Raw genomic sequence first — 26,052 nt, forward strand, 5'->3', positions numbered from 1 at the left:
CCTGTTTTCAAACTCTGCCTTTCTTCAAGTGGGAAGTTAAAGTCCCAAACGTGTCTGTGTGAAAGTTAAAATGCTTCAGGCTTTAAAAAAAAGTAGTGTTTGGTTGTCATTCATTTATCGAACTGAGAAATCTGGTGTGGTTTGTGGTGGTTTGGGTGGGTTGTTTTCTGTTTTGTTTTGTTTGTGGGATTTTTTTTTTTTTTCTACAGTAGCAGTTGGATCCCTTTCACAAACTTTTGTTGATCCTTGCCATCCCATATGTATGTTAAACTAACATATAACTTCAGGCTGTACTGTCTTCTCAGAATATAGCCCGTCTCATCTCTGCCATGTGTCCTTGCAGTGTTCTCTATTGTGGAAAGAAGTGACTAAAAACTGTACAAAATCACTTGATTGCAAGCAGCAACTGTGAAGCTTTTCAAGAGGACATTGAGTGTAGGAGAAGTGCTACAAGTTAAAGTAAAAAAAAGGAAGAAAGAGGTGAAGGTGACTTTGTAGGGCAGTGTAATCTAAGTTGTTGAATGCAGTTCTGCAGATTGAGGTCCTGAGAGTCAGTCACACTGTGACCTTGTCCTTGCAGAAATGTCTTCAGTGGTGGGAGAATGGGGCCAGTGCCCACATCACAACCTTTTGGTACATCCAGGCAGCTCTGAGCACTTCCCCTTACAGACAAGGTGCTTCCAGCAGAGTGAAGTGCAGCTCCATTCCTGGAGTGCAGTGACCAGCACAAACCTATCACACACCAGTGCTCTGAGCAGCTCAGGTACAAATGGCAGCTGGGGAAAGACACCCCGGGGATAACTGGCATGGGAAAATGACAAGTGGAGCTTGCATTATCCCTTTGAGTTGTCCTGGTGCTAGTGAATTGGGATAAGGTTCTGGCACAGATGATCTCACTGGCAGTGCAGTTAGCCAGCAGGATGTGTGTGGTGCTGACAGGATGGGGGAGACTGGAGCTGTTTCATGGACAAAGGATGTTCCTGTCAGCCTGATGTCTTCCATAAGCACTAAACATACTCTCTCAAATTCTGTTTGGAGAAAAATGTGTGTGAGCTAGTACTTCCTCCTTTCTTAGGACAATTCATTCTTACTGCTGCAGTCACTTTCCAGGAGACCTTGACCTTCAAATTTCTTCCTTTTGCCTGTTTCAGTGGGTGTAGTGTTGCTTTTTCAATATGCACAAAAGCTTGGGTTTTTTAGTTTGTGCTGATGGAGCATAAACCAGGGATCAAGATGTGTTTAATTTAATGATTATTGCATGACTCAGCTACATACCAGAACCCTCCTGAGCCTTAGGTGAGGAATGTTTTCCTGGTTTATTTTTAGCTGCATTGGTCTGATGAGCAGAGCTACAGTAACTTCTAATTCTGTAATTGTGCACTCCTGGGCTGATGCTGTTGCAGCACAAACCCCTCAGTGCTGCACTGCTAATTGTGGTGAGGTTCTCACTGCAGTATCCCCCCATTCCCATATATGAGGACTGGATGAGCCCATGAACTAATGTTTCTACTCTAAAAACTCTCTGTGAGCGTGAGGATCAGGTGAAGAGGGAAAACGTGTGGCTGGTTGCACTGCAGTACCCAGGTGTGCTGCTGATCCAGGCTCCTGCAGGCAAGGGCACCTGGCAGCTCCCAGCTGGAAACAGGCTGAAGCACAGCTAATCTGGAAACCTGGCCTGGAACAGTTGTGCTTTTCCCTCAGAAGTCCAGCTTGTTGGCCAGCAGTATTGGAACCAGTTTGGAAATGAGCACTAATAAATGAAACATCACTACTGCCAGGAGTAAGGTGGTGTCTGCATCTTGCTCATGTCAGACACTTAAAACCTCTTCCAGTCTGAAAGTTTTTCCATAGATTTATGGAAATGGTTTCATATCCATCCCTTGTTCTGTTCCTTTGGAAAGGCACTGGGTGTGTGCACATCAACACAATTGCTAAGAGCCTCTGCAATTACTTTAGCACTGTGGTCACACATCAATTTGAATACATTCCTGCCTTCTTATTTACATTCAAAGCTATATTGATTGAGGATGTTGCAGTAGCTGGAAGCTGGATAATGAGGCTATATTTGTCCATCAAGTGAGTTTATTTTCTGTGATTTGGCTGGAACTCTGCAGAGCTGATGTAAGTGCAGAGCTGTCATGAAACTAATAAAAGTAATTTTACTTAGTGTGGAAATGAGAATGGGCACTGAGACAGAGTTCAAAATGTCATCTTATGTCATCCAGATTCATTGGTATTTCAGAATGTGTTTTTATAAAGCTGTCTGTGACCAGGAACCCTTTAAGATCTGTCTAAGAGAGAGTGTATTTTAGGTAAGTTGCTAATTAATCTTGGTGCTTTGGCAGTCTCCCCAAAGGGATCAAACATATATAGACATAATTTTACAGAACTGAGGCAGGTCTGTGCCAGAGCTGCCATCACCAGAAGAGTAAAATATGATCCCAAAGTCCTGCCAGAGAGGTCTTGGCTGGTTGACAGTTGTCCTTCCGAACACTTTATGTTCTATGTAAATATCTAAGTTAAAAATTAATTAAACTTTAATACCGCCAGAGCAGTAAAAGTGCTGCAAAGTCTCAGAAGCCAGCACCCCTCTGTGTGAGTGTTTGGGAATATTTCACTTCATGCTGGGGGAGAGGAATGGATCCCCACATTAATGCACCGTGCCCTGCCTGCGTGCTCACAGATAGCTGCCAGCAGGTAGTAGAGGAAGAGCTTGTTATGGAACATTTTACATAAGCTATTACTAGAAATGAAGCAAAATAAACCTCCCCATAAGATAAGAACCAGCACCAGTTCAGCTCTACTTCCTTTGCATCAGGAAAGCACTGGGCAGGCAGCTGGTGGGAGCTGAGCAATGGGCCATGAGTGAAAGGCTCCCTTCCTTCAGAGTATCCTCTGTCCTTGGCACAGGTCAGACACCCTATGCCTGTGTCCTCTGAAGAGGTGGCACTGCTGGGCAGACCTTCAGAAGGCAGTGAGATCCAAGGCATGCAGTGATAAAGAGATTATTGCCTGTCAGATCCATCCTTTTCATCTTCCTTGGTTCAGTATGTTCCCTCTCCTCAATAAAAAGAAATCATTTGCAGCTGGAAAATCTACAGCAAACTGACATGCTTTGGCTCCAGTCAGTGTCCTGTTCCTGTTTTTTTTTTTTTTTGAGTAAGGTGATGGTCAAGGAGAGTCTGTGTTTTGCAAGGTGAAGCTCAACTATGGGTGGGCTCTTGGGCATTTTTTGATCTCTTTCATCATGAGCCAGCAAAGCCCTATGACATGAACTAGCTCTAGATATGTAAACTGTCCACTAAAGTTGAAGGGAGAGCAGTTGAATGCTTAAATGCTTTGCTGGGTCAGAGCCAGAGTGCTCTACATTTTTGTGTGGAGACTTTTAGTTCCCAGACCTTTAGGATGGTTGTGCATGTGGATTATTGCATCCCAACCTTTCATTTGTGTGAGAGTGTTTCTTGCACTGGGATTGCACAGAAAAAACATTTTCCTTTGCTGAGCAGGAGGACATTGACAGCATCTATAAATAGTCTCTGATGTTCTTTGGAAAGGTGTCTGATGCCACATAAAAACGTGTCTCCCTGAGGAATTGCTTTCTAAGCTGTGTTTCGTACTTGTGTGAGATGGTTGAAAATTTAAAAAGGTCTGTTTAAATTTTTCAGGTCCTGCTGACTGCATTTAAAACTGAGTGCTCTAAATCCCATGGCAGGAGTTTTCACTTGTATTTGCTTTGAGAACTTGGTGTGCTTGTGCTGTATTTCAGTTGAATGTGGGACCTCTGTCAGTGAAGCTGCAGGGTCACTTGGGAGCATCATGAGTCTTGTAAGCTGTTTATGTTTGTTTATTTTTCCTTCATACAGTTTTTATTTTTTGTTGTTGTACTTCTTGGTGACTTTTTAATGGCCTCTCTGTCTTTTGCCAGAAGTGTCTAGCAGGCAGTTGCCTGCATTACCCACAAACAAATCCATAGTGATACCAGGCATTAATTGACTGGCACAGAGACACTGCCCTGTTATCTTTATATTCACCATACTCAGTGTAGTACAAGCAGAACATGAAAAAGCTTCTGTTTGCCTCTTTATTGTGATTCTGGAGATCTAGGCTGTATTTATTCTCCTCACCACTGTTCAGCTGATTGTGTTGATGATCATGTAGCAAATCCTCAGTAATGGAGGAAACATTCTAGTCTCTTCCTGTGAAGAAAAAAAATATTAAAAGGTCACTTAAACTTTAATTCTTGCTGTAGACACAGCTGCTGGTAAGAGCTGTCCAAGGAGGGAAGTGCTCCAGAGCAGTAACAGCTCTGCATGTAGGATGGACTTGCTGAGTTAGAGCAAACCATATTGCAGTGATTTTCCAACTCTGAGTAATTTCCTAGCCTACTAAATTAAACTTGCCATCTGACACATGGGGAGTTGATAGTTTTTAAAAAGTGAGTTGATGATTTTTAAAAAGAGATTGAACCACCCGAGTGTGTTGTGCTCAGCCTCCCAAACACAGCCCCTCCAACAGTTTGAGGAGTAGGTGTTTGTGTAGAGCAAATGGGAAAAGTTTTCTTGGAGATGAGGTCATTGCCATGTATTTAATAATGGCATAACAAACACAGGAGGGAAAGAAGTGGCTGTGGTGTGATAAAATTAGTTACTCTCAGTCATATGGACTCAAGATATATTAATGCTGCAAAATATATTAAAAAAATTCAGGCTAGAATCCTGTGGAAGTTCTGGGGAATGATTTATGTTCTGTTTACACTGAGCTGTGGGATCTTGGTGTGGGAGTACTAGGAGGTGTGTTGGAAGGGTGTTTTGTTGGCAAGTGAATAAAGATTAGGGCTTCTACAGCATAAAATGAAATGCCAATCTGAGTTCTGCTCACTGACAAGGATGTCCCCAAGTGTTTGTGTACTAAGTGGCAGCAGGTCCATTTTTGTTGTAGTATGGGGATGTGGGAGTAGTGGGGTTTGGCTGCTTCTCTTTCTGCTTTCCCTTGGCACACATTAAAATGCCACTCTGCAAAAGTTGATGCACAAGAACAGAGTTCAGGTAGCTCCGCAGGATTTCTCAGCAACCTCCACACAGAAAAGGGTTTCCAGCCCTGTCCCTCTTCACAAGGGCACTGTGCCCTCTGTCCTGTCATCATGCCTCTCTCAGTGGATCCTGCAGGATGAAAAGAGATCTGCTGGTGAGCATTCAAAACAATGAATCTTCAAAGTTCAACCCAGTACAATTTCCACCTTTTGTTTCCTTAGCAATGCTTTTATTTCAATATTCCAAGCTAACAATTTTACTGGCGTGCAAGTACCATTTTTTAATACTGCATGGAAACTAAACTTCAGTGGTTGATGTTTGAGTGAATTTGCATTCTAATTTCTCATTATCTGCTGATAAATGTTCTCAAAAGATGAAAACCTTTGTTCTTGCAGCATCAAACCTGGTCTGGTGTATCAGGGGCAGCAGCTGAAAGCACACACTGCCTAGGCAACATGGGCTTTTTTTAAACGTGTGCTGCTCTTAAATCTCCTAAATTATTAAATTAGACTTCAGCAAAGCCTCCTTAAATAGGCTGCATTATGCTGTGGCTGCCTTCTGAATTGCCTCAAGAAAATCCTGTTGGGAGTCTTTTCTCAGAGACTGTGTCTCTTTCCACAGCAAATTGAGGGCTTTGCTGTGCAGGAGACAACTGGCTTGGAAAGTATTGGGAGGAGCAGTGAGGGTGAGGTATCTGAGGGGACAGTTTTGGTCTTGGTCTTACCAATGTGTGTGAGTAACTTGAGGTGTCAGTGGAGCCTCTTGGTGTTCAGTACTACAATATATAAATAATAAATAACGTTAATTAGAAATTGTGAGAAACTTGTAAAAGCAAAGTAGAAATGCTCCAAAATAAACAAGGTCATATTAAGAAACCAAATTGGCTTAGATTATTTTTTTAAATTGTGACTATATCCTTAATGGGGGAGAGAAGAAGGAAAATGGGCATATTTTCAGATTTTTTTTTTTTATTGTGGGAAAGGGAGGCTTGGGTGCATTGCACAGAATCCATTCCTGTTCTTTCTCCTCTGGTCTCAGTAAGTCCTGTGGTACCAGCATTCCCCACCAGTGTTTCACTCCTGTAACTGGGCGTTACAGGAGGAGGAAAAAAACATCAGAGCTCATGGATGCTAATCTGTGTTCTGCTGCTGATTTATCTTGTGTCCTCATGGCTCACTTAATAATGGCATCTTTTCATTTCCCAAGAATTTAGGGTAATAATATATTGACTTTTTTTTTTTGGAGCAAAATGTTAAGATTGATTGGCCTTTCTGGTATGGTAAGTGGTTACCCTAGGGAGAAATGAATCTCTGTTTTGACCAAAGCAGCAGTCCAATATATGGATTGCTGTGTCCCAAGGGTCTGCCTGCTGAAAGAAGAGTGCAGGGTTTTCCCCAGCCCTGAATGCTCAGAGCTGGTATCTAATCCCATCAGCCAGGCCTGGCCCAGGGGTCCTGTGTATTATTTTATCTGATTGTTGTTCTGACTGCACAGATGTTCTGCAGACCCTTTTTCTGGGGCAGAAAACCTGCCAGTGCACCCCAGTATTTAACATGCAGTGTTGTCTGAAAAACTGCACTGTCAGATCTCTCTGTGTGTATTGACTCCTGTCTGTTCCCTTCAAAATACAGCAAATTCTTATTTGTATCACTACGTCTTGTTAGACTGTGCCGACCATAGGAGGAAGCTTTAATTTTTCTTGTAATTATTTTTTTGTCTCTCCCAGCTGCCAACAGAGCAGTGGTGAAGGAAGCATCTGTACCTGTGCACACTTGTACTGGGCACAGATGTCCTGCTGCAGTGAGCACACTCTCCCAAATGGGCCCCTCTGGTTAGTCAAGTGCAAGTTGAGGCTTTTCCTTTGGCAAGAACACCCTCCAGAGCACTGTTTGTAGGAGAACCAAGCATCAAAAAAGTCCATTCCTTGGCAGGAGTGAAGAGAATGTGATTTGCAGTCCCTGGTTAAACAATTAATGATGGTTTAGGGCATGAAGAACCCTGTGTGTGAGTGAATGCTGTATATATGGTCTGCAGGCTGTATAAGTGATCTGCCAGGACTGCTAGTCCTGGGATTTCTGCTGTCTCAAGTACATTTAAAACCCATCTGTTGTGGCTGTGTCAGTGAAATCAATGAGTGTCTTTACCTGTAGGGTCTAGACTGACACAACTCCTGTAGGAACAGCAGCGCTATATAAAGGTGGTTTGTGTGGGGTGTAGCTCAATCCACATTTTCAGCCAAATTGAGCAGCAGTGGTTAAAATGCTTGTCATGCTAAAGCCATTTTCAGGTTGTGGGGGAGTAGGAGGATGTGCCAGTGTAACTAATGGCATAAACTTTCTGTTGTCTGGCAAATCCTCAGTCACAGCAGAATGAAGTGAGCACCTCATCTGATCAATCAACTGCTGCTCTTCAGAGCCCTGGGAGTAGCAGTGGAATCATAACAGGTTGCTTAACTTCTCCTTGCTGCTGGAACAGGACATTTGAGCCATAGGTGAAGGATAATAAAAATAGACAGGAGAGGGGAGTTAGTAGGAGGGGTAGGAAGATGGAGATTCCTTTGCAGCCAGTTTTGTCTCTACTTCCAGGGAGCTTTGTTCCTTTCCAGAGGATAGGTAGCAAAACCTGAAACCCAAAAGTAGAGTATCCAAAGTAGGGACCAAGGTCTGACCTAGGTCCACATCCTGTGGTTTTCTTCTACTTGGAGGCGCTTTTGCCATCCCTGAGTCTTGGGCTTGAGCCTTTCTCATGGAGATGAGGGATCCAGTTCACCTCCTACTTCAGCAGGTGATGAGCAGTTTTTGCTTTTCCAGTTTTTCCATTGCTGAGATGGTGACTGGGAAGTTGAGCTGCAATAGAATTACTGTATGGATGTATGTTCAAACAGTCCCAGGAGGACACACAACCCCTTTTTGTTTGCAAATTGCTGTTCTACATGTTTAAACCAGCCAGAGGGAGAGGTTTAGGAATAAAAGTCAAACCCACAGAGTTCATTCATCATTTTTGTGCTCAAGAAGGCCTAAACACATCATGTATACCATGGTGATGGTCAAATGAGCAAAACATGTCTTGTATGGCAGTTATTTTCAATGTGATAATTATATGTAAGCTGTGAGTGGTTTAAAGGTTCCTGCCAGATCTGTGGAAATCTGCATTTTTAGGAAGGAAGAGCAGGTAAAGATGCCTGAAGCTGGGCTGCAGTTCAGGTTGACTTGTTCTAAACCACTGAAGATTGTAAGAGCTGGATGACGTAGGATGTGTTTGGTGGGACTAAACTGAAATTGCCTTTCTTGTCCAAGGTTGTAAAATGTGATTTAGGTGTCAGTTAAATTCTTTACATGTTGTAATTAACCAGCCTTGCAAAATTTTTCTCATCCATTTGTCGCAGGAACTTAATTTAAGCTGTAGAACATAATTTGTTTTCATCACTTTTTAGCACGGAGAATTTTATTCCTGAGCTCGTAAATCTCTTTTTTTTTTTTTTTTTTTTTTTTTTTTTTTTGCAAGGTCATCCTGAGGGAGGAACATGCTTTCTGGCCCAGAGCATGATGTTTGGAGCACTGTGAAGTTGTGGGAGCAGGGGATGGTGGATGATGGCTGGGGGGCTCTGCTGAGTTTTCACTTCTGCATTCTTCTACCATCTCTGTTTCTGGAGGCAGAAGGACAGACCTGTCATCTGACTGCTGACCTTAGACAGCAACATCACACCTTGTCAGGGCTGGCTGAGGGAATGCATTGAAAAAGCAATTTCATTAGTTTGAGGACACTGGATTGTAGCAGGAATTACTGAATTTGGCTCCAAAGCCAGGAGATCATACAGGAGATGTTTTCATGGTCTTTGTGGGGAGTGTGAGCTCTCTCTGACTCTGCTTTCAGGCACCAGGAGTTTGTCCAGTGACTGACAATGTCCTTCTGCCAAGCAGGACAGAGGAATCAGCCAGGAAAAGGGTACAGGGAAGGCTCTTCTCAGGTCTCTTAATCAGAGGGATAAAGGGTAAATTTGGGGTGAAAGTTGATGTCTAATTTTTAAACCAGGAAATAGTTGTGTTGTTGCTCAAATGTCCTTGCATGGGCACTTCGCCAGCCACATGCTCCGAACAATCCACTTGTCCCAAAAGCTGTGAGCACTTTCCACACTGAAACCTTTTAGACAGCTACTGAATGACAGGCTCTGCTATTTGTGTATGCCTTGTTTCAGTGGTGGTGAGGAGGAAAAATTAGCTCTTGTTACCAAAAATAGTTTTCTTAAGCCATTATTCTTAAGCCACTATTTCTTAATAGTTTTCAAAGCCAGGGCTTTGTTTTATCCTTTCTCCCCATTGGATTTGAAATATGTATGAATCATGTCTGTGTGCACATGGTGTGTGTGAGATAGTGCACTTACATCTTGGGGATTGAGGAAAAGTGATTTGGGAAACATTTCTTAAGCACCTCTGGCTTTCACTTTTGCTGTCTAAAGCATTCAAGTAAGTTTTCTATGTTTTAAGTAACTAATTGCTGTTTGATGCTTGTTCAGTGAAGGTACATGTTAAGGATCTTGAAGCATAATTTCTTGTCTGTCCTTAAATTTGGAAAGAATCTTGCTCTGTCTCTCTTCTCATCTTCCCCCAAGGAGGCTATGGAGGTGCTCCAGAGGCTGGAGCCCCTCTGCTCTGGAGCCAGGCTGGGAGAGCTTGGGGTGCTCACCTGGAGAGAAGGCTCCAGGGAAAGCTCAGAGCCTCTTCTGGGGCCTAAAGGGGCTCCAGGAGAGCTGGAGAAGGACTGGGGACAAGGGATGGAGGGACAGGACACAGGGAATGGCTTCCCACTGCCCAGGGCAGGGATGGATGGGAGATTGGGAAGAAATTGTTCCCTGTGAGGGTGGTGAGGCCCTGGCACAGGGTGCCCAGAGCAGCCGGCAACACTCCTCTGGAAGTGCTCAAGGTCAGGTTGGAGGGGCTTGGCGCACCTGGGACAGTGGAAGCCCATGGCAGGGGTGGAACAGGATGGGCTTTGAGGTGTCCCATCCAGGCCAAACCACTCCATGAGTGTGTGGTATATACAGCACACATGGTGTATACAGCCATTGCCTCTGAACAGCCTGCTGGGAATTGCCTGTGTGGAACAGATCCGTTGCTGTGGGTCTTCTTGTCCCACCCCTCTCATAATTTGTCCTTTTGAATAACCTTCAAGGCTGAGTTTCTAACTCGAATTCAGCTGCCAAACCACTACCAAACAGACTTGTAGCTCATGGGTTCAGAAATGGTCAAATGGATGAATCAAATGTGGTTGAGAAATAAGAGACCCTGAAACTCAAAACTGCTCTGTTGGAGCCTTTGTCTCCATCCCACATCCAATGTGAATGTAAAATTAAAATAGTTTGACTGTATGAGCAGAAATGGGGGTGGATTGGCACCTGCTCCATGGGTTTTCTTTTAAAAAAAGCTTTAAGAGTGATTGGAAGAGGCTTTTGCTGTGGTGCTCTGGATCTCCTGCTCTGTAGTAGTAAATGACAGGTTGTTCTGTAACCAGTACCACTCCAAGGTGGAGCTTTTGGATTTTGGAGTGGGTTGGTTGGTTTATTTTAAACATGTAATAAATTACAGCTAGCTGAGGAATTTATTTCATAGTTTAATTATTTATTAAAATTCAAAGAAAACTTTTTTAGAATTCCCCATATTCTTGGCCTCTGTTCCTTTATCCAGCTTTCCTGGTAGCATTTGTCACAAGTGCAGCGTGTGATTCATGAGATTGCAGTCTCAAAGGGCTGGGGAGGAGAAAATTTCTAGAAGTGCAATTATTTTTTTGCCATATCCCTGTTGCTGTAGAATAGTCTTAATGCTGAGGATTACACACTGAGAGCTGCTGTTTTATGCTGTGTGCTGGCACTGAGTCAGATGTGCTGACAGGGCAAGCTCTGTGCCAGAAGGGAGACATCAGTGCTCTGAAATACCAGTGGCCTTTGTGGTGTGATACCAGCTTGTATATTTTTGTCTCCTGGATTTCCAAGAGCAGTGCAATGTTGATGCTACTAAAGCTCCTGGTGCTTCTTCACTTCTAAAAATCTATTGGAGTTGTACAAACCTGTAATTTTCCAAGTAAAATGTTTTTTATATGTATATAACATAAAGGGAATGAGATGGTCTTGCCACACTGGTGACATGTTTCATGTTAATAAACTTTGTTCATGATGCAAAACCAACAGGAAAAAGATGAGGAAAACCCATCTTCGTGTCTTTGGTTGGCATTTAAACTCCTCACTGCTTCTCTTACAAAGTATAAGGAGGTGTGATAAGCTCAAATACTGTCCTGGGTCAGATTTAATGGGAGATTCTGTCCTGCCATGTGCTTGAGGCAAGCCAGGCAAACTTGCTGCCTCTTTCCTGAAAGCTGGAAATGGCTGTCAGGGAATTTGGAAGGGTTACTCAGCTATGGACTGAAAACTGCTTTGGGATCACCCAGCAGAGCAGCTGTGTGAAAAATCAGAGTTGGGGTTTGGTGTGTCCCAGTGCAGGCGCATCTTAAGGCTTCTGCTCCTCTGGTGGTGGCAGTGGTGGCTGCTGCTTTCAGTGTCTTTTCCCTCAGGACTGTGCCTGGGTGGCAGTCTTTTTTCACTTGTTTGCAAAGCCACCTCCAGCCAGTATCCTAAACCACCTGGGACTGAAAAGTGTTTATTTTTGCACCAGAAACAAGTGTCCTTCCTATTAACAGAGTGCTTTTCTTTGGAAAAAAACAACTCTGAATTTAGGTCATGCCTTCATCTCTTCAGGATTGTGAACAGAATCTCTACAGTCTTGTAAAGGCTTGTTTGTTTTGTTCTTTTTCACAACTGCAGTGATTGAAAACACTTCTGTCTGTTCCCCTCCATCCATCTCACCTGGCTGGTGACTGGGGAGAGCAACTTCTGACTTACCTGTGCTAGAGACCTGCTGTCAATAGGACAGTGGCTGGATTGGTGGGGGTTTAATCCATTACCATATTTAATGGTTAGGCTGGATGTCTTGTCCTTCCCTGTGCGGGATAAACTGGGGTTGTATGCAAACTCCACTCACACTCCTTTTTAGTATCTGACGCATCTTGGTTACTGCAGTGAGCACATTGCCTGTTTCAGAAAGAAATCACGTTTTGCACGGAATGGTGTTTTGTGTAATTGTTGTAGATAAGAGAGAAACGAACAAAGCCACAGAAAATCTTAGGGTCAGCACTGCCCTTAGTTATTGTTTGTTCTCTGCTCCCACATGGACTGATAATGAGCCTTTCTGCCTTATTTAGTAGTGTGCTTGATAGATATATGTGGGAGTCTGTATGTGTATCTACTGTGCCTGCTTGTATAGATTTCCCTTGTATTTTTTTTTTTCTTTTTTACTGTTTTACTATTTTTACTATTTTATGCTCTTTTTAAAAACTGGCATTAAAGAGAAAATTAAGGCAACTGAGTGGCTTCTAATGCACAGGATGCACTGCAGCATACAGCTCCCTTTAGGAAAAACTCTAATCTGGCTGTCAGCTGCTTGTAACTATTCTTACATCCTCATTTCAGAGACTGTGCATATGGGGGGATAACAATCCTCTTTTCTCAACTGGACTGGGGTTTGGTAGCTGCGACTCTTGAGTCTTCTGCTATTTCTGTCCATTTGGGAAGTGTTGATAATACTTGGCTCTCCCATAGGGCTGTCAGGAACACAGCAGGCTTGATTTGGCACTGAGAAAATGGAGAGAGTCTTCTATCATATTCTTGGGGACAGTATTGTTCTGCCAGCCTCCAAAATTGCCAAATGCTTGTAAGACTTTCCAAAATAGCAGTGTTGCTGGGCAGGGCAGGAGGCAGAGAGGCAACTGTCAAGTGCTTGAGCTCCAGGTCTGTGCTGGATTTAGTGGAAGTACTCTCCAAACTTCAAATTGCTGCTGGTCTGTGATTTGATGGTAAAACATGCAGCTGGTCATGTGTAAAAGACACATCATGAATTATATTAAGGGTAAATGATGAGCTGTGAGAAATTACAAGGGTTGAAAGTATTGATGCAAAAGATTTGAACTGGCTGGGGTGGTTTGGCTCCTCCTAAGGTGCTCCATGTGTGGTTTTGTATTTCAAAAGTCTCGATGAAACCTCTGCCATCACAGAACTGAACATGGGTAAATTTTGTGACTGTTCTTCTCTTCTGAAAAGATCTTTTTTGGATGACTAGTACTGCCACTACCGTTTGGTGGTGCTCCAGTGATGTGTTTCTGTGGCTGGGGATGGGAAGATCCTCATTCCCAGGAGATAGCTTCAAAATCCCCTGAGCATTCTCATTTTCTTTTTTAGGCTATTTGCATTAAAAACATTGAGTGTTTGCATTCCCAAAAAGTGGGATGTGTTGAGATGGGCAAGAAAGTGGCTTGTGATGTCTCTGACTAGCCCTCTAAAGCAGGTGTGGGGTGATGAATGTTCACTCCCATGTGCATGAACATCACACCTCTAACACATCTGCTTTCAACTGCATTGTGTCCATGTATTGGAGAAGATAAAACAAGGAAAATGAAATGCAACAGCAGAGCTGTTTCTCTGCCACCTCAAGGAAATGGCTCCTGAAGGCCTGACTGACTTTGGGTCTCTCTTTACTTATGCAGAGCTCTCATACTCTTACCCCTCCTTTTATGAGGTGATAAAGCAAAGCTTTTTTTGTTTGGTGAAGCTCCTCAAGGTCATGAAAATGATTGTTCTTTGAGTGTTCAAAATCCTTTTTGCAATTCCTGCCAGGGACTACTCTACAGGGAGCATTCCATGCCCTCCCAGCCAGTGGTTTGATGTTTCCCAGCCCTGACAGATGAATTGTGGCTGAAAAGCCATTGCTGAGGACTGTTGCTTTCCAATGGGTTGTGGCAGCTTTGTGCTCCTGGTTGCTGGATTGTTTTCTTTCAGTACATCTGCCTGTTAATCAATCTTCTGATGACAGATCCTTCTGCAGGATCCTTCTGCATGTGCTTATGGATGCTGTGAGTGACGTGTGATGGTTGCACCACCTTCTAAAGAAAGCTTGGTGCCCCTCCTAGTTTGGTTTGAATTTGCTGAGGTGGGACGGCATCAGCAGGAGGATTGAGAAGTGTTTATTATTGGGTTTACCCTTGGAGAAGGATTGAAGAACTTGATTTTAGTTTTGGTTCTGCCCCTAATATTTTCGGCTGAGTCCACTGATGCCAGTCCCTCTCCCTGTGGTTTAACTTTCGGTGTTGAAGTGTTCAGTTTGCTGTGAAAGAATAGGCTGTACAAGGGCTGTATGTTAATAACAGCTCTAGGAACAGAGAAGTCATTGACTCTGAGATGAATGATAACCTTAAACTATAGCATAGCATGGTGCTGATGACCATGTAGTTATTAATGTCATGTTTGCTCTCTGACTGAGATGTTCTTAAGCTAAATTTTATTTCAACAAACAAATATTTTATTTTTGTTGTTTCAAATGAGAAAAGTTGTTCGTGCTTAGTACTAAATTACCATTGGTTTAAAAAACAATCAGGAAAAAGAATAATGTTGAGTAGAGCAATAGCAGTGTTCTAATTATGTGAAACTCAGAACATATTTTCACTTTGCTGGAATCTAATGCACAGGCTGGAGGCGTGAAAGCTCTGAGTGTGACAGAATTACTAAAGAGTGCTAGCACCAGCTAGGATCCTCAGATGATTGGATGTTCTGGCTTCCTCATTTACGTCACACAGAAGGGAATTCTCAGTGATGTGGATTTTTTTCCCCTTTCTTTTAAAATACTTTTCAAACTTAGTGCTTACTGGTGTTATAAATGCAATGGCAAATATCGGATTAATACAAGACAATTTATTAATAACAGAAAATCGAACACCAGAAAGATGAGAAAGCCACAAAAATAGGAAAATGTCAGCGCCGCGCTGGGTGGATAGGGGTCCGCACCGGTGTACAAGACGCCCAAATCCACGCCGGTGCAGCTTTCAGTCCAACGTTTTATAGGGTTTTTCTGCCCTTAGGCAGTCCAGGTGTCCAGGATGGGCTGAATAGTCCGAATTTCTTTTCGATGGCCTTCCCGGATCTTGTCAAGTCCCATTGTTTCATTCCGGGAAAGCTCTTTTCTTATGTCAATTTCACGGGTCAGTCTTATGCTGATTTCATTTTGCTTGTTGCGCCAGAGAGTTGATGAGATCGGCATTGTCGTCAAGAAGGAATTTCTCCTTGCATTGGCGAGGAAGTGATTCTTATCAAGGTTGGCCACTGTCTTTGTCTTGTCTGATGATTCTCGTCCTGTCTTTGCAACGGAGATTGGCAGGCTGGGGGGGAAACGATTAGCCTTCTACTGGATTTCACAATTTTTATTAACATTATTCCCATTACACATCGGATTATTATTTTATACACGAATTTTAACCCTAAATTTATCACACTGGGGAGTAAGTTCCATTCAGGGACTGTTCTCAGTGCACTATGAGAGTCTCAGGTCTCCAGAGCTCCCATTCCACTGGATGACTTTGATTTCCTCCCAGTTCTTTTCCTCATTACTTTGCAGTGCTCCTACCCACTGCTGACCTGAGCTGGCCCTTGTCACTGGTCCCTCTGGAGTTAACCTGTAGTCCTGGGATATCCCAGGACTCCTTAACATGACCCTTCTCTCTGCTTTACACCCACTTGCAGTATAAATGTGTTTGTAATTGTCAGAGAGGAGCTGCTGCCCCGAGGTTCGTGACCTTGCCTGGGCCTTTCAGAATGAATTACAGTCTCTCATCCACTCTGGGGGTCACATTCTATTTGTAATTGCACTGAAGTGACTTTCCACTACGTTTGGAAAACACATGCAGACATGCAGTAATTTGTTCTGTGAGACACAGCCTCCCCATAATTACAAGGAATATGTAAACCTGCCTGCCTTGAAGATGGCATGAGGGTTTTCTCTCTCATTGAATGAGCATAAATCCTCTGACATGGTCTCTGGTTCCCCTGCTGCATTTTCACCTTCCAGTAAAGAACAGAATTTCTGTGTGTAATGGAAGTTCTTTTTGTTTGGATAATTCTCTTTGCTGGCCATACTGGTGCAAACTGGAGGTAAGCTTACACAGACCTCCTTGAGCCTGTGACATGTTCTGTTTGACTGTCTTTGACTCTGGCTGGTTCTACTGGGCTCAGGAGTTCCAGGGATCTCTTCCCTTTGCTCACTTTGAATTATTCAGTAAATAGCTCCCTAGAAATGACCCAGCAGAAGTTTTTAGCCTCCCGCTCCACGGTTGCTTCTGTTTGACCCAAGGGGTCCCTGGAGGCCAGGTTGGGTGGCACCAGGTTGGTTTTATCCTTGAGGTCTCAGACTTTTAATCTCAATGATGTCTTTTATAAGGAGCTTTACAAACTTTGCTCATTTGTTTTCTGTGATATGTGGTTAAAGAACAGCAGCCATTGCTTTCTTTGGATGAGATTAACTCTTGTAAATCCTTCTGATTTTTGATACTCGTAACTGCATTCAAGTCTGGTCTGTGTGATGGCAGCTAGAGACAACATTATTTTCTTTATATGTGTAGAGTTTACTCACTAACTCCATGCTGATACAAAAAATTCCCCCTTAAATCCTTCAAGCTATTTGTACTAATCCTCATTACTGTATTTTGTGCATTTCTCTATTTTGGCTTTGACTAATGCTGCATTTTTTCTTGTACCTAAGAAAGCCTTAAAATAGGAACTCTGGAATAGAAAAGGATATCTAAGAAGATTGCAGATTACTGTTGGTTTTCTAGTGGCCATTCTTTTCATTGCTGTGTTAATGTAGAGGCTTAATGAGCAAGTTTGGCTCCAGGGCAAGTCCAACTGCTGCTCTGAACAGCAGCTCCCATTTAGTATTCCTTTGAAATGAAGCATTTGCTTTCCTGCCAGCTTTTATTCTTTATTATTTGTGCCTATTGCATTCGTCAGGGCACAGTAAGGATGGAGTCGCTCAAAGGTGCTGCCTGAAAACTTGGGGGGACTGACAGTGATGCCCTTGGAGCAGCTGCTAAAGCATGTTTTAGATATTGGTGCCTAAATCTAGAACTGAATGATCCCTCCACTCCCCTTTGACCTTCTCTTTTATATATGTGCATTCAACCAAATCCCACCACCCTGTCTCTCCTGAGGGGTGACTCTGTAGCAAACCTAGAAAATGTTTTCAAACAGAGCCTTTTGCTGAAGGAGGGCAGGTTTAGGTTGGACATTAGGAAGAAATCCTTCCCTATGAGGGAGGTGAGGCCCTGGCACAGGTTGCTCAGAGCAGCTGTGGCTGCCCCTGGATCCCTGGAAGTGTCCAAGGCCAGGCTGGATGGGGCCTGGAGCACCCTGGGATAGTGGAAGGTGTCCCTGTTCCTGTTCTGGTACCTGGCAGGGGGTTGGAATGAGATAATCCTCAGGGTCCCTTCCAACCCAAATCAGTCTGTAATACACTTGTTTGGTGAGGGTATGCAGCCTTTCTTTGTAAGCTGGCCTCCCCTAGATGGTGTGTGTAGCTGTTTATTTTAGCAGGATATTTACACTGCAAACACTTTCCCTGGAGAGTTTCATGTTCTTTTCTCCCCTTTCTCTTTCAGGCCATGGCCTGTATGCTTCTCCACAAAGTCCTGCTCATTCATGAACTGAAGGTCTTCGTTACAGAGAAGGAGTGGGAGGAATTGATCTCCAGAAGCATCAGCCAAGGGACAGAGGTAAGAAGCTCCAACATGTTCAAAGCACAGATGACACCTGATGGGTGCTGCTCTCATTCACCTGATTCTTGGTCTCAGAGCTGCAATCTGGGACTGTGCTCAGCACCAGCTCTGAGTTGTGCCTGCCAGGCTGGCAGGATTCTTGGAACACCACTGTGATGTTCCTGGTGCAGCTCAGTGAGGCTGTGTATGGATCCAAGAGACAGAGCTTGGATTTTAGGGAATACACTCATACAGATCAATTTAAGGTGCTTAAAAAGAATGGAAAAATAAAAAGAATAGAATGGTATTGTGAACATTAATTTCAGGACATGTCATGCAAGTTCTGTGTTGGAATGAACTTGAGGGCCACAGAAATAGAGCTGAGGTGCACTGGACCTTTGACTCCTGGTGCATTGCAGGCCTTCTGGACCAGACTCCCTGGCTAATACTGTTCATCAGGGAAGCCTTAAAATACATTGGAAACTAATTTGTACAGAAGAAACAGTGACAGAAATTGCAGGGCTCTTAAGTCAGTGGCAAGTGCAGATTGTACCTGAGGACAGTGTTTGGGTGCAGCTGTTACATAGGAAATTATCTGTGGGACAGGAGGTTGAAGGAGCAAATGCCATTCATTTTATTCTTGTGGATTGATGTGGGGGGAACCAAGCAGACAAATAAATGTTGTGATGTGGTGACTAAATTTGATGACATGGGAGATTCCAGTCCTGGAGTTTCTATGTAACTGTAATAATGACCTCTTTCTAAGGGTAGCTTTCATTACTTACTCATGCTGGCTACATGGTAATTTAGGCTTTTCTATAATTTGCTGTATTGAAGCAGAACAATTAGATCTGTTTCTTTCTGTCAAGGAGGGTCAAAAATCTAAGCAAGTTTAAAACAGGGAATTTAAATATGTTGTTTATAATTCTGGATCATCAATTTCATTAAATACCTCTTATTTAAAGATTTCATCAGAAATCCAGTGGGTGGAGTTAGGTATGATTTCATTTCTCAGCTACATAAAACATGCCACTCCTCCCAACCTGGTCATTTCCATGTTTCTCTCTAGCAGCTGAATACATGCAGAACTCAGTGATTCACTAGGAAACCACAAACATTTACAATGCCTTTATGTTGTTCTTGTCAGGGAGAGTTTAGCAACTTGCAGCCCATCCAAGATTATAATGAGCTTTGCTATTAAAGTTTCCTCAGTGCTTCTCATGTCTGTGGTCATGTGTGTTTAAAGAAAAATTCCTGAGAAATACTGTCAGTTTGTTTGGGTTGTCCAAGGTTTACTCTGTGGGCAGGAGGCCTCCCATACTGTTAAGTGGCAGTGGCCTATAGCTGCTGGTTCTCTTTTTGGCCTGAAAAAGTCCTGAGATAACATTTTTACAGACTGCTGGTGGTGTTCATACATGTGAGGGTTTTGTCTCCCTTCCCAGCTGGTGTGGCTCTGTAGGGCTGGGGCAGCTACACATTAAATATTGCTGTAGTGAGAAGGGGTCAAGGACTTTACATTCTACCTAATGGTTTTGATTCATAGCCAAAGGCTGTCACTTGTGCTGAAAGACTTCCTAAAGCTGCTAAAGGAATTCTGTGTCTTTTTGGTGGTGCAGAAATGCTCACTTCTCCGAGTAAGAGCTGTAAAAATGTGTAGTGGCTCTGTGGTGTAGTAAAACCATATTCACAGTCACTGATCTCTTTTAAAGACGGTAAAAAATGTCTTGTAGTGGAAGTCAGAGGCTGGGAGCTGAGCAAATTTAGAATCTGTAGAAAGTAGGTATTTGTCAAAGGGACTATTCCACCACTAAAGTAACTTGCTGAAGAGTTTATTAGCCCTGAATCTCCAGGTGGAAGTTGTGTGCTTGGCTGACAGAGAAGCTGCAGGTTGGGCAGAAGTTCCAGGCCTGATGTCGAAGTTATGGGGTGAGTTTGTTTTGGAAGAGCTTGGACTAAACAACAGCCCTTTCTGTCACTGCTGTCCTCACATGCTCCTGCTTGGCTGGAGGACTGGGATGATGTTTGCAGAACTCTGAGTTTCTCCTGCAGCTCAGTCTCATCCCTTTTCTTCTGAGACTTGTTTCCATGGGTCATTCTAGATCAGCTATGATTTTAGAGGTGAGTATGTACATGAGTAGGTGCTGGCAGATGTGGGTGCTTACCTATGAGAACCTGGACTGAAAGCTGTGGGATGCTGTAGAAAATGATATTTATTGCCCTGCATCTGCTCGAAATGTTTGTATTTGTCATTGGCCATTCCTGCAACTGTCCCTCACAAATGATAACCCAGAATTTCGTACCTTTCCTTGACCCAGGGACAGGTTTACAACTCTTTAACTGATGTGCTCTTGTAATTCAGGTGATGCTGTTGCTCACAAGGAGACTGTCACCTGAAGGCTTGGCCACACTCTGTGTCCTGGGTCACATCTGCAGCTAGAAGGCTCTAGCTCCCCACCTGCAGGATTGTCCTGGCAGGCTTAAAGCTGTCAGAGAGGACAAGATATTGTCTCCTGGTGTCTGCCTGCTTATCCTGTCTTGCATCAGGGATTGCACTGCATACCTGCTGAGATCCCTTGGTGAGGAGCGTCCTCAGCAGGGAAATCTGGGCTGGGTTAGGCAGTGATATGAGCTCTGGAACTGGGGAAGAAGCAATGCCAGACAAGTGCAGTCTTGGATATCACTGAATTATGCAGGCAAAGCTAAGAGGCAGATGAGGGAGAATCAACGGCCAGGAACATTAAGTGAAGAGACAGATTCCTGAAATAGCAGCTCTAGCTGCTGCAAGGCAATGGCTCTTGTGCTTACATAAGCTAACTTGACCTTATTTGTTCCCAAACTGTTTAAGCATGCTTATAAAACATATACCATGGCCATGGGGGATCCAGGTTTGCCCTCTCCTTGCTATAACTGAGACAGGTCTCATTGTCCCACTGGGTGCTCTGGAGTTCACTTGTATGAGAGTCTTGCCTCCTGTTGGTGCTCTTGGCTTGTGCTGCTGGGTCAGCTGGGCAGAAAGTGTCATCTACAGCCCTGCACTGCAAAGGTGAGGAGGCAGAAAAACAGCTCTGGCACAGTTTTGCCTCCCAAATCATATATAGTTACTTTACACAAAGCAGAGTCTTGCTACAGCTGTTCAAGTCTGTTCTAACTGGGTATCTGGGGGAATTCAGTTGTGTTCATGGTATAAAGAAATAGAGTTGCTTCATGTTGTAAGTGACAGAGCTCACCTGGGATGCTGGAACATTTGACAGAAACATCTTCCTCTTGGAGAGCTTTGTTCTTTATCAGTTGGTCTCAAAGTGCTTTACAAAGGAAGTTCAAAGCAGTGAGTTGTTGATGTAATGAAGAAAGTATTTTGGAGAAACCCAAGACATAATGGATTTGGTTTGCTAAAGCCTGTTCATCCTGTTCTACAGGTGACACTCCTTGGCTGGGAGCTGAGCCAAGAGTCAAACTTGGGTCTCCTGAGGCATCTCAGAGACCCTTTTTATGCATGGACAATCTGAGCATCTCTTAACTTGGCTTCAGACCAGCCCAGTCTGTTGGAGTCATCTCTGTCCCACAGTAACTCTGCTGACTGTTGAGAGTTGCCCCAAATAACACAATGAAATAGTTGGAGAGCCTGAGAGGTCCAGTTCCCCATTCCATACAGGAAGCTCTCACCCACTTTTGGTGAGGGATCTCTGGGTTTGCTACTAGGGCCCAAACAATCTTTTTTACTCTATTCAGCATCTCTCAGTTTGATCTTTTAGCTCTCTCAGTTGTCACTGGAGGCACGTTTTGGTGTTTGCATCCCTTTGTTAGATATATTTATGTTTTCTTTTTATATGTTACAAAATTGCTGTCTTGGCTTTAGAGAGATCTTGAACCTGTACCAATTTTTCAGTAACTCACTGACAGATTCAGGACAGGAAGTTTCAGATTCTGAATATATATAATTTCATTACCTTTTCTTGTTATCCCATTGCTAGAGACCAGCTTGCCCTCCTGAACTGAGGTGTTCTGTGTGTAACTCCCAACTTATGCTGAAACTCCCAGTTATGATGCCAAAGTCAAAGGGAGTGAGAATAGTCCAGAAAATACATATTTTGATGGCTGTGAACTTCAAAACAGAACAGCCCACAGAAAACTGTTGTTAAAACTGCTTTCTCTGGCTTGGACACTGGTTTCCTGAGGGTTTCCTTTGTCTTTCTTCTGCAGTAAGAACATCATAAGAAGAGACAAACTTTACTACTGATTTTCCCTTTGCTTCTTTTGTCAGTGTCATAAGGACTGGGCAGAGCAGTGTTACTGTTTGAAACCCAAACAGGATCAAGGCATCCTGCACTGTAAAAGTGCCAACAGAATCTAAAAGGAAGGTTCAGTGCAAGCCCAGAGCACTCCTGGTCACCAGTTCTGGAGGTGATTATTTCATGTCATTGCACACCATCCCAGTGAGATGCATCTGATGCCTCCATACACTCTGAGACTTGGACTGGGCAGACATGAATGCAGACAGATAGGGAATTACATGGCCTGGGGAGGATGGCAGAGATAACCCAAGACCTCTTTTCCATATCATGTGGAAGTTACTGTATGCTCCCTGAAGACCATTGTTGTACAGCATTCCAGGGTTTTGATAATGTGGTGTTGTTCAGTGAGGGATTTAAAATAACTATCTGGAGCTACTGAGAATGTGTGGGGGAGAGAGGGATATACTATCTGGCCTTTCATTGTGGACATGCCCGTAATTTCTGAAGGGCATCACATTTGATTATCAGTGTCTTAATTTGTAGTAAGATAAATTATTAAAGTGACTTCATCAAATCTCTAAAAAAGCCATCCTTCAATTTTTTTCCTTGAAGATTGCCTGAACCCTTATCTGTCCATCTTTATAAATTCTTACTTCATTGCCCTTTCTCAGCCTCTTAGCTTGTAAAATGAGGCCAGTAGTGATCTAACTGATATCGTTCAGAATACTGGATGTCTCTGTGGAGACTTCCTTTTTCTCTGTTCCCTCAGCTGTCCTGTGTGGTTTTTCCCTGCTGCCTTTTCATATGGCCTTTGGGGAAAAAAAATCAAGCTCATTAAACTTGGGAAAGTGTTGACATTTTCTGTGAGGATGGTTTCTGGATTTTTTGTCTCCTCCCTCTAATAACTGCCAAAATAAACATCACCAAAAATGTCTTTATTTACACCCTTCAGCACGTGGGTTCTGCTTAGTCCCCTGCCTTCCCTTCTTCTCAAGCAGGGGCAAGCAGAGACTTGGTGGTTCCCAGCCTTTGGGAGCATTTCCTGATGACTTGTTTGTGTTAGAAATGCAAGGAAGTAAGTTTTGAACATTTATACTTTCAGTCTTGAGAACATTAGTGAGAGAACATGGATGGAGGAGAGACAGTCAGTGCTTCTTTCCTGCCTTTAAGTGCTCTCAGCACTGCTGAGCAGTGCTGTGCTGGTCAGGTGAGGGGAGTGACCACCTCTCTTTTTGTGTACCTGCTGTTGGAAGTGGATGTGGCTCTGTGGGTAGATGAAACATGGAGTGAAGAGACATACTGCTCTTCCCTCCTCTCTTCTTTGTGTTCCGTGGTTTAGCCCTGAGTTCTGGTTTGGGATCTGTTGTACAGTGAGTGTTATCATGAAAGGAAGTGTTTGGGGTTAGCTTGTCTGGGTTTGGGAAGCTCAGAGTTGATTCCTGGCTCTGCCATTTGTGTGGCATCATGTTACTTGGCCTGTGTGAGATAGGAGGAATGATGCTGGCTTACCTCTTTCCTCTCAGGAAAAGCACAAGCAGAATAACAAGTGAGGGGGACACTGAGCATGAGTGTTCTGGATGCTCACATGGGATAGAAACAGGAGCCGTGAGCACACAGAATGCTGCAGGCTTTCAGTTGGTTGTCAGTTTCTTTTCAACCTCTCAATTACACAGGAAGGCTCCGCCCTTCCTGAACCTCACCTGTATGGGAATCTTGTGCTTTGGCTCAGGTACTGGACACGGCTTGTAGGACCCCAAATGTGTTTGCTGGGCCCCTCTGGGTGTGATTCCACCACAGGGACCAGAGCCACAGCACCAGGCAGATCCCAGGCTGTGCCATTGCTCTGGGATCCTGCATGCAGCTCACAGCTGGGACACAGCTGCGATCTCTGGCACTTCCTTGTGGCTGGGGACATTCTGGGGTGGAGCCTTTGCTGAACTCTGCTGCTGGAGAAGAGACTTTACCTGAGGAACCCTGGGCTGTCCAGTGGTGTGAGGTCATGGAGGGGTGTCTGTGGAAGGACCTGATGCTGTGTCCATGAATCCACACATACATCCATCACCTTCTGGTGTGCTGTGTGGGAGAAGAGGATGGATGGAGGTAGTGCAGTGTGCAGGAGAATGCAAGTTGGCCAGGCCTCTCCAGCTCTCACTGATGGATCTATTGACAGAGGGGAAGGGCTCTTTGTTTCAAACAATGGACTAGGCTGAAGGACATGCTGGGAATGCATAAATATGAAATGGTATTCAAACTTCCAGCTGGGAACTGAGCTTGTCTGGTGGCAGGGCACTCTGTGGCACTTGGGATGCTGCTGTGTCTTGTGAGTCTGGGCTGTGTCCCCCAGTGGTCCCTGTGCAAGGGACAGAGGTGCAGGCAGGTGTGGATGTGGAGACTTCCAGGAACATTGCATGGCTCCACGTGACAGCAGATTGCCATCTCCCCTGCAAGGATGTTGGGCACTGTCTGGGATGCTGACTTTGGCTCTAGGGGCACATACAGCTTCTTGTGTGTGATGGGTTTCAGGGGAGTTTAGAACTTTTTGGACTTTGAAACTGAGCTGTGTGGTTATAACTGCCTGGCAGCTCTCTGTCCTACCTGTGTGACTGAATTACTGCAGAAATTTACCTCCTGTGCTCAGACTTGTTTTACATTTTGTGACAATGGGAGAATGCTGTGAAGTGCAATGTGACACAGAACGAAGGCTGGATCCTGCAGTGGTTGGGGTATATTGATGTGTGACACAGGAATGAGTGATATAATAAAACCAACCCACTGACTATTAAGATGCTGGCAGTGTGCAGTTCTTGTAGAAATCTGAGAAGCAGAGAACTCTGGATCCAGGAGTGCCCTCCTCCAGAAACAGCCAGAGGCTTTTGGAAGCAGCATGTCTGACATAACAAGACAAACCCATCTCTGCCAGCTCAATCCACGCAGGGTGAGGCAGGAGCTGTGTTGGCTTGAGGTGAGATGGGAGCTCCAGCTGTGAAAATTGCCTCCATAGTTTTTCCTTTTGGAAAATTACCTGCCCAAATCTGCTGTCAGCTCAGATGTACAGACATGATTAACCATCACAGGTATTGCTGAGCTGGAGCTGTAACTGAGATATCTTGTGAAATGGGACTGGCTGAGCAGAGTAAGAAAAGCAGAAAATGGGAGAAAAACAATAGAAATGAGCAAGCAATGCCAGTGTAGCTGTTGGGTATAAATCTTGAGGTCTCTCTGCTTTTAGTATTGCATAATTGGGTTGTGTGACCCTTGGGCTGGTGATGCTTTCAGAGGCCAGGGAGAGAGGGAGTTGGATACCTGTGGAAGAGCACATTGCAGAGAATCACAGAATAGGTGGTTAGACAAGTTCTCCTGGGTTTTCCTTTAACTCTCCACCACTGACCTGTAGCATAGCTGGAAGCAAACCTCTGCTTTGTGTCTTGCTATGTAAAACGCATCTTTACCAGCCTTGTGCAATTGTTTGTGATCTGATCAGTGTTCAAAGCTCTCCCGAGGGTGCTGCAGAGGACTGAAATACTACTTCTCTTTTTAAGGCATGTTTGCCATGTGTTGCAGTTTGCCATCTGTTACATAATAGCTTTTGCTTTGATTTTATGATTGGATTATGTACATTCCCCAAATAAAATCAGGGTAGGCCTGTAAAATGATGGACCTCTGCAGTTGGGGTGGCAGAGCTGATTTCATCTCATGGGGACCTGAGTGAGGGAGCAGAACACAGCATGCAGACAATGGTTGGTACCCTGTGTAGTAGGAAGTTTTATATTACTTGGGATTAAGTTGTATAAACTCTTGGGAAAGCTGCTTTTGACTTCTGGACCCAGTTCCCATTGAGGAGGCTTTGGATTTCATTCCCTGGGAGGCATTTCCTCAGGCTTGCCAGCAGTCCCAGCCCAAAGTCAGCTTCTTCTACATGACCAGAGTGAGCATGTTTGTGTTTGTGTTGGTGTCTCATGCTAACACAAATAACACAAATCCCATGGAAGCAAATGCTCCATTCTGTGTACTCCCAGCTGTTGGGAGCAGGAGAATGAAGCAATGCCTAATCACAGATACCATCTCATGGAATGCTAAATGGGAAGTGCTCTGAGTGATGAGATCAAGATAATAAGGGACTCTGGGCTGGGCAGGAGTTGGGCTCAAATCTTTAGGGAGGTTTGGTTGTCTCA

The 26,052-nt window shown here is 44.0% G+C and overlaps 1 protein-coding gene across 1 annotated transcript in view; it reads left to right on the forward strand.

Annotated features, from left to right (window-relative positions):
- Positions 1-26,052, forward strand: part of MYBBP1A (MYB binding protein 1a) — a gene marked incomplete at its 5' end in the record, with an annotated part of 57,357 nt that overhangs the window by 26,300 nt on the left and 5,005 nt on the right. The window contains one exon of the mRNA XM_083875183.1: positions 17,553-17,666. Within this exon, the coding sequence (XP_083731309.1) occupies positions 17,553-17,666 (114 nt within the window). The remainder of the gene's footprint in view (positions 1-17,552; positions 17,667-26,052) is intronic.

This window comes from Zosterops lateralis, assembly GCF_965231275.1.
Source record: "Zosterops lateralis genome assembly, chromosome: 19".
NCBI classification, from domain to species: Eukaryota; Metazoa; Chordata; class Aves; order Passeriformes; family Zosteropidae; genus Zosterops; species Zosterops lateralis.